General features: G+C 40.1%; 1 protein-coding gene across 3 annotated transcripts in view; it reads right to left on the reverse strand.

Moving 5' to 3' along the window:
- LOC140724787 (ribosomal protein S6 kinase alpha-5) overlaps nt 1–15,726 on the reverse strand; it is a 304,697-nt gene that overhangs the window by 182,593 nt on the left and 106,378 nt on the right. For all 3 annotated transcript variants that reach the window (XM_073039390.1, XM_073039388.1, XM_073039389.1), the window contains exon 2: nt 13,817–13,888. In XM_073039390.1, coding sequence (XP_072895491.1) covers nt 13,817–13,888 — 72 coding nt within the window. The remainder of the gene's footprint in view (nt 1–13,816; nt 13,889–15,726) is intronic.

The following is a 15,726-nucleotide window of genomic DNA, read 5'->3' on the forward strand; positions in this document are numbered from 1 at the left end:
GAGATACACATACATACAGAGTCCTTGAAAGTGAGTCCATAGGTTGCAGGAACATTTCAGTGATGGAAGTTATTTCCCTTGGTTCAAGAGCCTGATGGTTAAGGGTTAATAACTGTTCCTGACCTGGTGGTGTGAGTCCCAAGGCTCCTGTATTTTTTTCCCGAATGCAGCAGCAAGAAGAGATCATGTCCTGGGGTGATGAGGGTCCCTGATGATAGTTGCTGTTTTCTGTGACAACACTCCATGTAGAGGCTTTTTTCATGATGGACTGGGCTGTATTCACTACATTTTACAGGATTTTCTGTTTCCATACCAGTCTTAAAGTCATAGAATACTACAGCATAGAAACAGGCCCTTTGTCCCATATAGTCTGTGCCAAACTATTATTCTGCCTAGTCCTATGGATCCGGACCTGGACCATGTGCCTCCCTACCCCTCCCATCCCTGTTGCTATCCACAATTATCTTAAGTTGAAATCGAACCCATTTCCACTAGCAACTCAGTCCATACTCTCACCACACTGAGTGAAGAAGTTTACACTTGCATTCCCTTTAAACATTTCAGCTTTCACCCTTAAACCATGATCTCAAATTCAAGCCCACCCATCCTCAGTGGAAAAAGCATTTACCCTCTTTGTATACCTCTATCAACTCTCTCCACAGTCTCTTACACTCTAGAGAATAAACTCCTAACCTATTCAACCTTTCCCTATAATTCAGGTCCTCAAGTCCCAGCAACAACCTTGTAAATTTTCTCTGTACTCCTTCAAATCTTATTTGCATCTTTCCTGTGGGTAGGTGACAAGAACTGCACTCAATACTCCAAATTAGGCTTAACCAATATCTTATACAACTTCAACATAATACATGCCAAGTTCCGTATTCAACACTTTTGATTTATGAATGACAATGTGCCAAAAGCTCTCTTTACAACCCTACCTACCTGTACTTCCAAGGCATTATGGAATTGTATTCCCAGATCCCTCTGTTCTACCACATTCTACAGTGCCCTACTGCTCACCAGGTAAATTCTACGCTGACTCTTCCCCCCCCCCCCACCCCAAATGCAAAATCCCCCTCTTGTCTGCTTTAAATTCCATCTGCCATTTTTCTAGTTGGTCCTGATCCCAACTTAACCTTATATCTGAAGATCCCTCATCCCTGGAACAATTTTGACAAATCTTTTCTTCATCTACACTTGGATCTTTACATTATTCCAAAATGTGGTGAAAAAATTGGACCAGTTATACCTTAACCAGTGTTTTAATCTAGTCACTTGTTAACATTTATGCCACTTATCAAGCATGGGATGCCAAACAATTTACTAAATGATGGCTAAACATGCCACTTCCCTAGGTAAAAATTGTCATTCAAATTTGATTCTCTGATTCCAAACATCCTCTAAAACTGTCACTTACCTTACAAGGTTTCTGAACATTCTTTTGGCCAAATACGCATTTTACATTTCTCTATGTTAAGGTTTTTATGCCACACTCCATTCTGCTTGTTGTCCATCTCAAGTAAACCTCAAATCTTGTGTGGGGTGAAAAGTGACGAGGGAGGCCAATACAGAAAGTTCAGTTGTTTGGCATTCAGGATAAAGTAGCCAATTGGATTTAACATTGCTTAGCAGGAGAAGCCAGAGAGTGATTGATAGTAGATAGTTATCCCTCTGACTGGAGGCCTATGACTACCAGTCTGCTACAGGGATCAGTGCTGGGTCCATTATTGCTCATCATAAATATCAATAACTTGGATGATAACGTAGCACGCTGAATCAGCCATTGACAAGATTGGGGGCATAGTGGACAGAGAAGGGGTCTATTAAAGCTTGCAGTGGAATCTGGACCAGCAAGAAAAATGAGCTTAAAAAAAAAAGGCAAATGGCATTTAATGCAGGCAAATGAGAAATGCTGCATTTTGGGAGGACAAACCAGGGGAAGACTTGCATTGTGAATAGTAGGGCTCAGAAGTTTGTGGTAGGATAAAGGAATCTGAGAATACATATCCATAATTCCTTGAAAGCAGCATCACAGTTAGATAAAGACATAAAGAGAGCTTTTGGAGTGTTGGTCTTCATAAGTCAAGCCATTGAGTACAGAAATTGGGGTATAATGTTGAAGTTGTACAATATACTGGTGAGGCCAAAGTTGGAGTATTGTGTGCAGTTCTGGTTACCTATATCCAGGAATGATGTCATTAAGATTGAAAGAGTGAAGAGAAAATGTACAAGGATGTTGTTGGGATTTCAGTTACAGGGAAAAATTGAATAGGTTAGGACTTTATTCCCTAGAATGCAGTAGAACAAGGAGAAATCTTATATTGGTACAGAAAATTGAGGGATACAAATACTGTGAATGCATGCAGGCTTCTTCCCCCTCAGGTTGGGTGAGACAAGCACAAAGTATTGGTTTACAGTGAAAGATGAAAATTTAAGGGAACATGAGAGGGAGCTCCTTCAATCAGAAAGAGCTGCCAGCAGAAGTGGGAGATATGCGTTCAATTGTAAGAGGGGTTTGTATAGGTACATGGATGGGAGGGGTTTGGATGGATATGGCCCAGGTGCAGATAGATAGGACTAGACAGAAGATCAGGTCTGCATGGACTAGACTGGACGAAGGGCCTGCTTCTATGCTTAGTACTCTATGGCTTATGGGTGACAGGTGGGGGAAGTGAAGAAATCAGGAAGAATAGTATAATGGTTAGTTTTAAAACATCTTATAATGTTTAAGCATGCTACTTAATATTGGAATCTTGTTTTAAAACTTTTATTCAGATTTCACAGCATTAGGCTTTTGTTTTTGATAAAACATTATGCAAAAATAATCTTAGTCTCCACATAGTCCTCCTACTATTCAACTTCAATTTAGTCAGTCACACAGAAGAGCAACATGAAGAGCCTATTGCATCCATGCTGCACCCATCTACAATAACCCAATTTTTCTTCTCACATCTTTATCTACTCCATACATCCCTGCACCCAATTACCAACTCCCCACCTACACTTGTCACAGGTTACAGTAACCAATTATCAACCATCATGACTTTGGTACCTAGACAAAATATCTGAATGCCCAGGGGGAAAACACACCCGATCACAGGGAGAACATACCACCTCCACACAAACAGCACCCGAGGTTAACACTGAAGCCAGAACCCTGGAGCTGTGATACAACAGCATAACTGCAAACCACTGCCTCTCATTTTTTTTTAAACTATTTTTTTCCTCTTTATTTTCAGTTCAGTCCCAGAACTTCAGAAGAATTGGTAAAGCAAATTAGCCCACCAGAGGATTCCAGTCCCATAAAGGCATGAAATGGTAAAATTTGCTCACTAGGAACTGTCAGCTCTAAGTTTCACTACACAAATCACACTAGGGTACAGAGTGAATTGGTATATTAATAATAGATTCATTTATACCGTAGAGCTGTGGGTGAATTCAGCCTCATTTGAGACTTGTATATATGAAGAACAACAGGAAGAAATTATTCTATGTACAACTGCTAATTATTGGAGAAAGCAGGCATTTTGTTTGCTCTATGTTTGAACAGATTGAGAAATCAGAGAGAGAACAATTTGACGAGGTACTAAAAAAAGGGATTTATATTTCTGCTGTGAAAGTATTTTGCTGAGAAGGATAAACAACAGCTGTGGATGAGGAAGCAACAAGGTTATAGGAATGTTGACTTTTTAAAAGCTTCATGCTGAGTCGAGATTTAGTTAAAAAGATAATGGGTTAAATATCATGCCCCTGAGTAGAGCTCAATTCTGAAGGAGTGAGAATAATTTGCATTTATAAAGCAACTTCAACACTACAAAACATGAAGGCATTTTGTAGATGCATCACCTATTCTTTGACATTGAAATAACTCCAGTCAAACAAATTTAAACTGCCAATTGTGGAGCTCCAAGGAACAAGCAATGTCTTTTTTTGCAGTCAAGAAGCTTGAGAACTTTAGGTTTCAGCTATTTTCCTCTAGAAGAGAATTTTAAACATTTTGCTTTAGTAATTTGAGACCATTTGCAAAACAAATAGTGCTGGTGAACCGTGGTGACACACTGCAGGATACGTACAATACTTAGACAATAACCCCATAAGACGTAGGAGCAGAATTAGGCCATTTGGCCCATCAAGTCTGTTCCTCCATTCAATCATAGTTGATCCTTTATTCCCCCGCACCCCCCCCCCAGCCCTTCTCCCTGTAACCATTGATACTGTTGTCCAAATCAAGAACCTACCAAGCTCTGCCTTAAATACACCCAACAACCTGGCCTCCACAGTTGCCTGTGGTAATAAATTTTACAAATTCACCACCCTCTGGCTAAAGAGATTTCTCCACATCTCAGTTTTAAACAGACACCCCTCTATCCCAAGGCAGTGTCCTCTTGCCCTAGACTTCCCCACCATGAGAGACATCGTTTTCACATCTACTCTGTCTAGGCCTTTCAACATTCGAAAAGTTTCAATGAGATCCACCCCCCCATCCTTCTAAATTCCAACGAGGACAGACCCAGAGCTATCAAACGCTCCTTATAAAATAATTTCCCGGAATCATCCTTGCGAACCTCCTCTGTACCCTATCCAATGCCAGCACATCTTTTCTTAGATGAGACCAAAAGTGTTCACAGTACTCAAGATCAAGCCTCACCAGTGCCTTATAAACCTTTAGCATCACATCTCTGCTCTAGTATTCTAGTCCTCTTGAAATGAATGCAAACATGGCATTTGTCTTCCTCACTGACTCAACCTACAAGTTAACCTTTAGTCCTTGTGCAGAACACCCTCCGAAGTCCACTTGCATCTCAGATTTTTGGATTTTCTCCCCATTTAGAAAATAGTCCGCACATTTATTTCTACTACCAAAGTGCTTGACCATGCATTTTCCAACATTGTATTTCATATGCCACTCTCTTAACCATTGCCTAATCTGTCCAAGTCCTTCTACAGTCTACATGTTTCCTCAACACTACCTGCCCCTCCACCAATCTTCATATCACTTACAAACTTGGCAACAAACCCATCTATTCTATTATCTAAGTCATTGATATACAGCATAAAAAGCTGTCTTAACACCGACCCCTGTGGAACACCATTAGTGTAATATTAGAAAGTTAGCATCTCGTAGGCCACTTGTGACCCTGGCTATTTTTTTTTAAAGGGTCATAGCAGCTATGGGCTTGAGAAAAAGAGTATAAATGCACAAATGCTTTCTCATAAGATAAGCTGAGCATCCTGCATCCTTGGTATGCGATTTGTGCTTAACTTCAGTTTTGCTTAAGGTAACTTGTATTATTGCCTGATTATTTGCTGTGAGAAACTTATTGTGCCTTGTATTCCTTATGGCACCTGCAAGATAAGCATAAAAAAGGAGTGGCTATTTCCAAGGGCAGGAGGCTTTGGATGGTAAGCTTGTGCCTGTCTGCATTCAGACATAGTAGCAATTAAAACTATTATACAAACAATTTATGACTGATAAAGTTAACAATACTCATCTGCAGAGAAACTAAGGGGGGTGAACCCACATGTATCTGTGTACGTGACTGCATGATATAAAAAGAACTGTATTTGCTTCAGGAGGGAGAGACCTTTGAAGCAGCCTCCGTGAGAGAGTGCTTAAGGAGGGTTCTCTCGAGTAACTTGCTAATAAAGAGTTAAAGTTACTTTCACCATAGTACGTGGTGTCTTTGCATCGGGTAGATCGAAAGAAGTTTAAAACAGTAAGCAGCCTCGTGTGTGGTACCTTGTCGAAGGCCTTCTGAAAATCCAGATATACAACATCTACTACATCCCCTGTATCTATCCTACTTGTAATCTCCTCAAACAATTCCAACAGGTTCGTCAGGCAAGATTTTCCCTTAGAAACCAAGCTGACTTTGTCCTATCTTTACTTATGTCATCAAATGACTCCAACATATTCCCAACCACTGAGATCAGGCTAACTGGTCTATAATTTCCTTTCTGCTGCCTTCCTCTTTTCTTGAAGAGTGGAATGACATTTGCAATCCCATGGTGTTATTATTTCAGAGGACCTGTCCTAGGTCCAGCACCCAAGTGCAATTTGAAGAAAGCGCAGCAGCACTTCTACTTTGTTAGGTGTTTGCTTGGATTCCACATGACATCTAAAACTTCGATGAACTTTTATAGTTGTGCAGTGGAGAGTATATTGACTGGCTGCATCATAGCCTGATACGAAACACTAACACCCTTAAAAGGAAAATCATACAAAAAGTAGTTGATATGGCCCAGATGATAACGAGTAAAACTTTCAACATTACTGAGCACACCTGCATGAAGCGCTGTTGCAGGAAAGCAGCACACATCATCAAGGACCCTCCACCACCACCCAGGACATGCCACCTTCTTACTGCTGCCATCAGGAAAGTAATATAGGAGCCCCAGGACACACACCACTAGATTTGGGAACAGTTATTACTCCTCAACCATCAGATTCACTGACAAGGGTTCCATCTCATGCTATTGTTCTATTACTGTTACTTCTTTCACTTTGCATTTACAGTTTGTCTTTTGTACACTGATTGAATACCCAAGTTGGTGCTGTCTTTTAATGATTCTACTATAGTTATTATTCTATTATAGATTTATTTAGTATGCTTGCTAGAAAATTACTCTCAGGGTTGTACATGCTGACATATGTACTGTGACAATAAATTTACTTTGAAATTTGAAGCAGTTCCTAGTTATTCCCACAGAGGTGGTGCAGAAACCTGCACAATTGTAATTCAGGTGCACAATACTGATCCACACTCTAAGCTTATCAGCTTTGTTCATAATACTCCTTGTATTAAAATACACACATCTCAAACCGTCAGTCTGAATGCGTCCCTTCTCTATCACCTGCCCATCCTCCCTCTCACACTGCCTACAAGCTTTCTCTATTTGTGAGCCAACCACCTCTTCCTCCATCTCTTCAGTTCAGTTCCCACCCCCTCAGCAATTCTAGTTTAAACTCTCCACAATAGCCTTAGCAAATCTCCCTGCCAGGATATTGGTCCCCCTGGGATTCAAGTGCAACACATCCATTTTGTACAGGTCACACCTGCCTCAAAAGAGGTCCCAATGATCCAGAAATCTGAATCCCTGCCCTCTGCTCCAATCCCTCAGCCACACATTTATCCTCCACCTCACTATTCCTATACTGTCACATGGTACAGGCAGTAATCCCGAGATTACAACCCTTGTGGTCCTGCTTCTATCCTTCTTTCCCAACTCCTTGTAGTCTGTTTTCAGGACCTCCTCCCTTTTCCTGCCTATGTCATTGGTACCAATATGTATCACAGCCTCTGGCTGTTCACCTTCCAACTTCAGGATATCGTAGATGCGATCAGAAACATCCCAGACCCTGGCACCTGGAAGGCAAACTACCAACCATATTTCTTTCCCGCTACTACAGAATCGTGTCCCATCATTGCTGCCATCCTCTTCCTTTCCCTACCCTTATTTATACTGGGTGTAGTAGAGCTTTCAGATGATTTGATGACTGTGGGATCTCTGCTTCATCAGCTACATCCAGATTTTTGTGTTTAGTACATATGCAATCCTGTCCTGCAATTTTGCCAAATTTTTAAGTGCACCTGGTGTTGCTTTAGACATGTTTTTCCGATATTGTTAATTCTCTAGGCTTGAAGGCATTGTCAGAGCAACATTTATGCCAAGCTGTGTAGTTATAGATGGAGGCAGAAAAAGTGTGGATCTTGGCCTGCAGAGCCTCATAGATGACTGGTTTTAAACTGCCATATCTGCTCTAAATCATTTCCAATTAACACAATGGTGGTGCCATATAACAAGGCCAGCTTTTTAAAAAAAAACATAAAGGACTATGTCAAGTACTATGACTATGGATTATTTAGTGGCAACAACTCAATACTGAAAGGAACATTTTTTTTTATTTTGAAAGGTGATGGTTATCTGAAAATACTGAAATCAATATTATATCTGGAAGATGCAAAGTGTATGATGGGTTGGTGAAACAAATCCAAGCAATGAGAAGCTCATGACCAAGGCAAACATCACCATCTTTTTCTCAGGAAGGCAGGGGTACCAAAAACAAGAGGGTAAAGGTTTGAGGTCAGAGATGAGAGATTTTAAATAGACATTAGGAGCAACATCTTCATGTAAAGGGTAGTAAGTATTTGCAATGAGCTGCCAGAAAAAGTAGTTGAAAATAGCATATTTGTAACATTTAAAAGTGTACAGGGCTATGGGCCAAACTCAGATGGGATTTGCTCACTGGGCAATGCAGTCAGCTTGATCAAGTTGGGCTGAAAGGCCTGTTTCCATACTGTGCAACTTTGACAGCAGACACAATTGAAGTGTTCCATAAGTCAGTTACTGGTCTTCTGTTTAATACACTGCTCCAACACAGCACATTATTTTCCAACTAGACGATGCAAGAGCATTCCAGAGAGTCAATAATTCCAATATTCAGAGATACAAGAGACTGCAGATGCCAGAATTCATGACGCTGAGAGAACTTAGCCTGTTAGGCAGCATCCAGAGGAAAATAGTCAGTCATCCTTTCAGATGAGGCCTTTCTGATCTGATACAGGGAAGATAACAAAGAAACATAGAAAATCTACAGCACAATACAGGCCCGTTGGCCCACAAGGTTGTGCCGAACATGTCCCTACCCTAGAAATTACTAGGCTTACCCAAAGCCCTCTATTTTTCTAAGCTCCATGTACCTATCTAAAAGCCTCTTAAAAGACCCTATCGTATCCGCCTCCACCATCTTTGCCGGCAGCCCATTCCACACACTCACCACTCTGAGTAAAAAAACTTACCACTGACATCTCCACTGTACCTACTCCCCAGCACCTTAAACCTGTGTCCTCTTGTGGCAACCATTTCAGCCCTGGGAGAAAGCCTCTGACTATCCACACGATCAATGCCTCTCATCATCTTGTACACCTCTATAAGGTCACCTCTCATCCTCTGTCGCTCCAAGGAGAAATGGCTGAGTTCACTCAACCTGTTTTCATAAGGCATGCTTCCCAATCCAGGCAACATCCTTGTAAATCCCCTCTGCACCCTTTCTATAGTTTCCACATCCTTTCTGTAGGGAAGTGACCAGAACTGTGCACAGTTCTCCAAGCGGGGTCTGACCAGGGTCCTATATAGCTGCAACATTACCTCTCAGCTCCTAAATTCAATTCCACGATTGATGAAGGCCAATGCACTGTATGCCTTCTTAACCACTGAGTCAACCTGCACAGCTGCTTTAAGCATCCTCTGGACTTGGACCCAAAGATCCCTCTGATCCTCCACACTGCCAAGCGTCTTACCATTAATACTATATTCTGCCATCATATTTGACCTACCAAAATGGACCATCTCACACTTATTTGGGTTGAACTCCATCTGCTGCTTCTCAACCCAGTTTTGCATCCTATCAATGTCCTGCTGTAACCTCTGACAGTCCTCCACACTATCCACAACACCTCCAACCTTTGTGTCATCAGCAAACTTACTAACTCATCCTTCCACTTCCTCATCCAGATCATTTATAAAAATTACAAAGAGTAAGGGTCCCAGAACAGATCCCTGAGGCACACCACTGGTCACTGACCTCCATGCAGAATATGACCTGTCTACAACCACTCTTTGCCTTCTGTGGGCAAGCCAGTTCCCCTTGGATCCCATGCCTCCTTACTTTCTCAATAAGCCTTGCATGGAGTACCTTATCAAATACCTTGCTGAAATCCATATACACTACATCTACTGCTCTTCCTTCATCAATGTGTTTACTCACATCCTCAAAAAAAATTCAATCAAGCTCGTAAGGCATGACCTGCTCTTGACACAGCCATGCTGACTATTCCTAATCAAGTTCCCCAGCATCTTGCGTGGAATGCTAACGTTCAGTGAGTTCAGATAATTATTCTGCTTTCTCCTTTGCAGTGAATAACAAATGTAGGGCTGCAGAATGCCAGAGGCTAAATTCCCAAAGAATCCTTTGTTATGCAAAAAATCATTTTGCTACTGTAAGCAACTTTCACAAGGGATTCCTGTTGTCATGAATATTCAGAAGTCAGAAACTAGTCAATCTCCTCCCATACAGATTTAATACATCAAAACCACACCACGCTTGTTTTGACAAGATGAAATAAACTGAAACTTACAAGTCAGTCACACACTGTCTATTTTTACCAGCAAACAAAGCTGCAACAATCTAAAACAGAAATGCTGAAAGAACCCAGCCAATTATACAGCATTCATGGGAAAAGAAACTGAAGAGGTAAGAATGGGGAACAAAAGAGGGGAGGGGGCAGGAATATTTTTCACTTCATCATGAAGGAGGGATCGATAATCATGCCATGAAGTTGGAGGCTACCCAGACAGAATACAAAGTGTTGCTCCTCCACCCTGAGGGTGGCCTCTTCATGGTACAAAAGAAGGTCAGAAAGGGAAAAGGAATCAGAATTAAAATGTTGGGCCACTGGGAATTTCTACCTTTGGGAGTTGGAGCAGAGGTGCTCAATGAAGTGCTCTCCCAATTTACGATGGGCCTCACCAGTGTAGAGGAGGCAACATCAGGAGCACTGTATACAATAGACAACCCCAGCAGATTTGTAGTAAAGTGTTGCCTCACTTGGAAGGATGTTTGGGGCCTTGAATGGAGGTGAGGGAGGAGGTGATATTACTATGGTCACTTGCAGGAAAAAGCACCGAGAAGATTAGTGGGGAGGAACAAATGGACAAGGGAATCACGGAGGGAGTGATCCCTGCAAAATGTGGAGATTTTGGGGTGGGGGGGGAGGTAAAGATCAGTTTATTGGTAGGATCCCTTTGGAGATGAAAGTTGCGGAAAATAATTTGTTGGATATGGAGGCTTGTGGGCTGGTAGGTAAGGACAAGATGAACTCTATCCCTGTTAAGGTGGCGGGAAGATTGGGTGAGTGTGGATGTTCGGGAAATGAAGGAAATGCAGGTGACGGCTACTTCAATGGTGTTTTCTCTGTTGTAGCAGCAACTATATTTCAAACATGGAAAGCAGTATATTAGAAATTCAAGTTACTGCTTTACTTGGAATGACTATTGATTCCCCAGACAGTGGGTAGTAAAGAGGTGAATGGACAGGTATTGCATCTCTCTTAAGATCAAGAGTCAAAATCAGGTTTATTATCACTAGCATATGTCACAACAGTTGCTGTTTTGCAACAACAGTAGAGTGCAATACATAATAAAAACAACTATCAATTACAATTTTAAAATATATAATTAAATTAAATAAGTAGTGCAAAAAGCAAAAAAAGTGAGGTAGTATACATGGGTTCAATGTCCATTCAGAAATTTGAAAGCAGTGGGGAAGAAGCTTTTCCTGACAAGTGTGCGCCTTCAGGCACCTGTATCTCCTCCCTGATGGCAACAATGAGAAGACATGTCCTGGGTGATGGGGGTCTTTACTAATGGATGCTGCCTTTGAAAGATGTCCTCGACGCTGGGAAGGCTAATGCCCATGATGGTATTGGCCGAGTTTGCAACTTAGCTTTTTCTGATCCTGTGTAGTGGTCCCTCCAGACCAGACAGTGAAGCAGCCAGTTAGAATGCTCTCCATGGTACACTTGTAGAAAGTCTTTGGTAACATAAAAATCTCTTCAAATTCCTAATGAAATATAGCCACTGTCATGCCTTCTTTGTAATTGCATCAATATGGTGGGTCCAGGATAGATCTTTAGAGATGTTGACAAAGGAACTTGAAACCACTCATCATTTCCAATGCTGTGCTTCCCTGTGTGCTTCAAAATCCTTAGCATTTTACTGTCAACATTAAAACTTGCTATAATTTGCTGCAATTAGCAGCTCACACTCAGCAAATGAAGACCCACCTTCCATTAAACTACTGAGACAGTCACAACCCTATGGAAACCATAGAAGGAGTGCAGAGGAGATTTACAAGGATGTTGCCTGGATTGGGGAGGGTGCCTTACGAGAACAGGTTGAGTGAACTCAGTCTTTTCAGAGGCTTCTTTCCAGGGTTGAAATGGTTGCCACAAGAGGACACAGGTCTAAGGTGCTGGGGAGTAGGTACAGAGGAGATGTCAGGGGTAAAGTTTTTAAAGTTTTTACTCAGAGAATGGTGAGTGCATGGAATGGGCTGCCAGCAACGGTAGTGGAGGCAGATATGATAGGGTCTTTTGAGAGAATTTTAGATAGGTACATGGAGCTTAGTAAAATAGAGGGCTCTAGGTAAGTCTAGTAATTTCTAAGGTAGGGACATGTTCAGTACAACTTTGTGGTCCGAAGGTCCTGCATTGTGCTGTAGGTTTTTTATGTTTCTAACCCTACAAAAGCCTAAGACATACAATTATCTGAAATTTTGTTCATCTTTCCATTTCCATTTTTCAATCTTTTTATTGATTTTCAAATAAAGAATATACAAATCAGAGGAGAAGTTTAGCAAACAGATAATATAAAAGACATATAAACAGCAATAATAAAAACTGAAAGTATATAATGTCAAAATCGAATAGGTAAAATATTATGCTGTTATATATACAATGGTCAAAAAAAACTACAACTCCTCATAGCAATCATTAAAAAAAAACTGGAAATTTTTGATGAAGGAAAAAACCCACTAACTAAACTGAAACAAAAAAAAAGAGAAAAAAGAAAGAAAAAGAAAGATTGGGCAGTCCAATTGAGGATAAAAAATTTTAAAAAGAGAAAAAAAATCCTTCCAGTCATCTCTGAACCTTCATGGATAAGGGTTTTCCCCAAAGAGAATAAAGAAAAATAAATAAAAATAAATTAAATCATGTGAAAATATTGAATAAAGGGTTGCCAGACCTGTTCAAAATTAAAGGATGTATCAAATGTCTGGCTTCTAATTTTCTCCAAGCTTAGACATGACATAATGGAGGAGAGCCAATAAAAAACAGTAGGCGGTTAGAATCTTTCCAGTGTAGCAAAATAGCTCTCCTAGCCAGTAAAGTTGAAAAAGCGATCACATGTTGGGTGGAAGCAGACACTTTGCTTGCTTCCTCTGGAATAATCCCAAAAATTGCTGTAAGTGGATTAGGTTGAATATCCACATCTATAACTTTAGATAACATTCCAAACACATCCCTCCAAAAATTGTTTAAACTTACACATGACCAAAACATATGAGTTAGAGTAGCCACTTCTGCATTAAATCTGTCACAAATAGGGCTTATATTAGGAAAAATATGCGCCAATTTATCTTTGGACATATGGGCCCTGTGTACTATCCTAAACCGAATTAATGATATGGCATGCACAGATAGATGAATTATTGACTAAATAATACATTTTACTCCATTGATCATCTGAAAGTGAATGTTGAAGTTCTATTTCCCAGGTGCGTTGAACCCTATCATTAGGCGACATGCGAGCATTCAATAATTGTTTATAAATGATAGCTATTAATCGTTTTTGAAAGTTCATCTTTTACCAGACATTTCCAAACTGATCAACTCCTGCCCTTGCATATTTCATACCAACTCGAACACAACATCCAAAGCACTAAACTCTTACACCAACTTCAACATCCATACTTTAGCATTGTGCCTGAAATTAAAATATCATTCTACATTCAAATAATTTTCATTTTTATATTAAGAAGAAAATTCTATTTCACCAATCAGATTTGTCACAGCTAAAGAACAATATCTGTTGGAGGAAGTCAGCAGGTTCTAATTTTCCCATTTTCTCCTCATTCTCCTTTTATTGCTTGAATAAATGCAAGTACAATATTTCAGATCCTTCTGTAATAGTTTGTTATTAAAGCTCATTCAGTGCTGTATAAAATTGATGAAACTAATATTTTTCCACTTACCCCCAGTTCCAAGGACTTTTAATAGTTCAAAGTTTTCAATCCCAACTTTTTCTGCATGTCCCGTTAAATTAGCTGCAAAATAATAGAACCGTATTAGCAGAAATCAATGAGCAATAATGAATTCTCAGACCATCATCTCAAAATAACCGAGAACCACCAACATCCCACAACCTGATCTGGACTAAACGTACCACTTTGATACCTATAGTCTGTAGTACACTTAGAAAGCATGCAGCATCACTTAAAAACAGGATATTTATACAGAGCACATGCCTAAATGGTATGATTAAAATTCACAAGTTGACACATCAGTTTATACATATAAAAAGTCAGAGCATATAAGGTTTAACTTTTCACTGCAGCAAGGAGAAAAATCCTACTGCATTTTACCCCATAAATAATCCAGGAAGTCTAAAATAAATATAATGTGGAAAGATTCAGAAGCACAGAGCAATGACTCTTAATTATCACTGAACTTTTCACTTGCATAACTACAGATCACTGGAAAATATTTAACTACTTCCAAGATAGGTTAAAGTTGGTATCATCTGTATGTCAACAATCTTTGGCCTGCATTCTTTGAACTCTAAGATTCGTATTATTTTCTAATACTTTTTCTTTTCCAATATTTTTATTAGTTTCTACATAGAAGAATAGAGTACAAGAAAGTGTATATAAAAAGGTCAAAAAGCTTTAAAAAACTACCAATTACATTACATCTGTTCATAATAAGAATCTCATTACCCCGTATTTATGTAGGTTAATCAATTGTTATATTGAAATAGACATATTTATTACAAAAAAAAAGAATCTAACCCCTACCAAGACCGAAGCTGTTCATTAAGGAGAAAAGAAGGTAAAATACCTTCTAATATAATAAAAATTAATAGTAGTAGTAGTAGGCCTCCATTAGTCTCGATAGACCATGGATTTGTGCCTTGGAAAGTTTCCAGGACACAAGCCTGGGTAAAGTTTTTTTTTAATGAAGACTGGCAGTTGTCCAAGCTGCAAGTGTCCACACCACCGATGTTGTCCAAGGAAAGGGCATTAGGACCCATACAGCTTGGCACCGGTGTCGTAGCAGAGCAATGTATGGTTAAGTGCCTTGCTCAAGGATACACACGCAGCCTCAGACAAGGCTTGAACTAGCGACCTTCAGATCACTAGACACCTTAACCACTTGGCCACGCGCCAACACTATGAATAATAGCCAACATCTGAGTTTAAACAACAAATTGAAGGTTTTGAAAACAATTCAGAAAAGGTCCCCACAATGTTTGAAAGTCTTGATGAGATTCAGAAATTAACAACGAATCTTCTCTAAATCTAAACAATAGAATCATAGTACACTACAGCACAGTACAGGCCCTTCAGCCCTCCATGTTGTGCTGACCCATATAATCCTTAAAGAAAAGTACTAAACCCACACTACCCCATAACCCTCCATTTTTCTTTCATCCATGTGCCTGTCCAAGAGGCTCTTAAATACCCCTAATATTTTAGCCTCCACCATCATCCCTGGCAAGTCATTCCAGGCACCCACAACCCTCTGTGTAAAAAAACTTACCCCTGATATCTCCCCTAAACTTCCCTCCCTTAATTTTGTACATATGCCCTCTGGTGTTTGCTATTGGTGCCCTGGGAAACAGGTACTGACTATCCACCCTATCTATGCCTCTCATAATCTTGTAGACCTCTATCAAGTCCCCTCTCATTCTTCTACGCTCCAAAGAGAAAAGTCCCAATTCTGCTAACGTTGCTTCATATGACTTGTTCTCCAAACCAGGCAACATCCTGATAAATCTCCTCTGCACCCTCTCCATAGCTTCCACATCCTTCCTATAATGAGGTGACCAGAATTGAACACAATACTCTAAGTGCGGTTTCACCAGAGATTTGTAGAGTTGCAA

Source organism: Hemitrygon akajei, chromosome 3, assembly GCF_048418815.1.
Source record: "Hemitrygon akajei chromosome 3, sHemAka1.3, whole genome shotgun sequence".
Taxonomy (NCBI): Eukaryota; Metazoa; Chordata; class Chondrichthyes; order Myliobatiformes; family Dasyatidae; genus Hemitrygon; species Hemitrygon akajei.